Raw genomic sequence first — 3,357 nt, forward strand, 5'->3', positions numbered from 1 at the left:
AATAAACTGAGTACTTTCCGGGTGCAGTGTAGGTGTTTCTTTGAAACATGTCCCAGGCGGGCAACGTGTGCCAACTTTAGCACCCGGGTAAATTCCCTCTGAGGGTAATTTACGATGCTGCTGATAAGCGGAGGATGTAGGTCACCTTTTGAGGTTTTGGTACATGCAGAGTGCAGGAAGTACTTCAAGTACAGAGACACTGACTTCATTTATTGATGACAAATAAATAGACAAATACACATTTTTACAAACAAGGGACTTTTCAGGAGGACACAAAATGGCTTCTGTGGCGTTTAGACGCCAGGTAAGTTTCGATGTAGTTAAAGAGCACGTCCAGCTCGCCCATGGCCTTGTACACGCCTTTGCTCTCCAGCTGGGGACCGGAAACAAAACAATACGTTAAATTAAACTAAAATAAAAATGTCCGGGGAGAACAAAACAATACATGAAATTAAATTAAAATAAAAATGTCCCGGGAGAACAAAACAATACACTAAATTAAAATTAAAATAAAAATTTCCTGGGAGAGCAAAACAATACATTAAATTAAATTAAAATAAAAATGTACCCTGGAGAAAGAGGCGGCACTTCAAAGGGAAACTCACCTGGTTGTACGTGGCGTTGAGATTGATGACGTCAAACTGCGTCTGGCAGGCGAAGTACTTCCGCTGCGGGAGGAAGAAGATGCCGTTAAAATTCGGGACTTCCGGCGGAAATGTGAGCAAGATTCCGCCTCGCCAGGCTGCGGACGATGCGCGCTGCGTCTTGTCACCTCTTCCGTTTTCTGGCGCTCGTCCCCGTGCGTCACGTGGTCACGTGAGAGGGAATGTTTGGAACTTTGCCCAAAAGCAGGAAGGATTTTTTTTGTTGTTTTTTTGTGTTGCTGGCAAGAAGGAGGAAGTCCTCGCACTTTGCCAGCTTTTGGACTCGGAGCAAGAACTGTTTGGAACACAATACAAGCTCCTTGCTTTTAGTCCGATTAAGATCGATTATTCACCTCATCTCACTTCACTTAGAATGAACACCATTGAAACAATTGTTTGTTTTCTCTTACTGTAACGCACTCTCTTTTTGATGTTTATGTTTTTGTAAATATTTATGATTATGGAATATTTATGAAATATTTGTTTATGTAAATATTTGTTTATGTGAATGTTTACGTAATACTTATGTTTATGTATAATTTATGTTGTATAAATGTTTATGTAAATATTTATGTTATGTGAATATTTATGTTTGTGTAAATAATAAATATTTATGTTTGTGTAAATATTTATGTTTATGGAATATTTATGGAATATTTGTTTATGAAAAATTATTGTTTATGTGAATGTTTATGTAATTATGTTTATGTAATATTCATGTTATATAAATAGTTGTTTATGTAAATATTTATGTTATGTTAATATTTATGTTATGTAAATGTTTATGTAAATATTTGTTTGTGGAATATTTGTTATCTGAATATTTGTTATGTAATGTTTATGCTAATGTAAATATTTATGTTATGTAAATATTTGTGTATGTAAATATTTGTTATGTTAATTATGTTTATGTAATATTTATGTTATGTAAATATTTGTTATGTTAATATGTTTGTTATGTAAATATTTATGTTTATGTATATTTGTTTGATGGAATATTATCTAAATATTTGTTTTGTAATATTTATGCTAATGTAAATATTTGTTTATGTAAATATTTTTTTGTTATAATAATGTTATGTATATGTTTATGTAATAGTTATGTTATGTAAATATTGATGTCATATTTATGTTTATGTAATATGTTTATGTAAATAATTGTTAATGTAATATTTATGTTATGTAAATATTTATTTGTTATGTACATATTTATATTTATTGTTATGTATATATTTATATTTATACATTTATTTTCACACATTTTAAATTGATGCCAACTTTTCCACTTGGACTGAGGTGACCTCATCCAAAAAATGATTCACCAATGACTAATTTGATTGTTTTCTCCTTCATCAAAAACATTTTGATAGTTTTCATTTTCAAAATTGATACAATTTTAAGTTTTCCCCTCAACTTTGGCCCCGGGGACCTGTAAAGGTAAAAGTTAAAACTCAGTCGTATATATATATATATATATTTTTTTTTTAGTCAAGACTTAAAACTCTGCATGGACTTCATATCTGTCAAAAAAAAGTTGTATTTTCTTTACCTTGCATGTCCTTTTTGTTCAAGAAAACTGTTTTAATGCAAACACAAATGATGCAACATTTCCAAAGTGGAATATTTCATGTGGAAAGACTTAAATAGGTCAATCATTCATAACATTAGTCTTTTTTTTTTTTTTTGTTGAGAAATCCCACTAAAGTCCTCAAGAAACCAAAAGGGTCCCAATTATAAAAGTATTAAAAAGAAGTGTTTTATTTGTATTATTTTTTTTACTTTCAGCACTTAAATCTCTAGATCAACTTCAGATCTATCCATCGATTACAAGTTTTTATTATTTTTAATGTTTTGGTTTTTTTTGTTTAATGCCTTTTTTGTCATAGAAAACCTCCTTTTTCTTATGGCAAACACAAAATATGCAATATTTTCCCCCAAAAGTATTTCCAAGTGGGATACTTTATCTCAAGAGCCTTAAATAGGTCAACAAGTCATAACGTTGATTTTCTAGTCATTAATTTTTATTTTGGCAATGACATAAAAAAAAAAAAAAAAAAAAAATCCTACTAAAGTTCCCACTAATAAAAGTGTTTAATTATTTTTTTGTTTGTTTGATGCCCTTTTTTCATAATGGCAAACAAAAAAATGCATTAAGTTTCCTAAAAAAGTATTTCAAAGTAGGATATTTGATGTGAAAAGCCTTAAATAGGTCAATAATTTGTGACATTGATATTGAGTCAGTAATATTTTTTGAGCAATGGGAATAGGTTGATTGGCAACACTAAATTGGCCCTAGTGTGTGAATGTGAATGTTGTCTATCTGTGTTGGCTCTGCGATGAGGTGGCGACTTGTCCAGGGTGTACCCCGCCTTCCGCCCGACTGCAGCTGAGATAGGCTCCAGCACCCCTGCAACCTCAAAAGGGACAAGCGGTAGAAAATGGATGGATGGATGGAGTTAAAAAAAACAAAACCCTAAAGTTCTCTGTAATCCAAAAAGGTCCCACTTATAAAGTTATTAGTTGTTGTTTTTTATGTTCAACACTTAAATCTCTCGATTAACTTCAGATCCATCCATCAATTTTAAGTTTATTATACTTAATGTTTTTTTTAGTGTTTAATGCCCTTTTTGTCATTAAAAACCTCCCCTTTCTTTTGGCAAACACAAAAATATGTAATACATTCCCCAAAAAGTATTTCCAAGTGGGATATTTG

General features: G+C 31.3%; 1 protein-coding gene across 1 annotated transcript in view; it reads right to left on the reverse strand.

The window, feature by feature from the left end:
- Positions 1-203: 203 nt before the first annotated feature.
- The window catches only part of il10 (interleukin 10), an 84,355-nt gene continuing 81,201 nt past the window's right edge, over positions 204-3,357 (reverse strand). The window contains 2 exon segments of the mRNA XM_062041016.1: positions 204-373; positions 606-668. Coding sequence (XP_061897000.1) covers positions 263-373; positions 606-668 — 174 coding nt within the window. The 3' untranslated portion in view covers positions 204-262.

This window comes from Entelurus aequoreus, linkage group LG01 (assembly GCF_033978785.1).
Source record: "Entelurus aequoreus isolate RoL-2023_Sb linkage group LG01, RoL_Eaeq_v1.1, whole genome shotgun sequence".
Taxonomy (NCBI): domain Eukaryota; kingdom Metazoa; phylum Chordata; class Actinopteri; order Syngnathiformes; family Syngnathidae; genus Entelurus; species Entelurus aequoreus.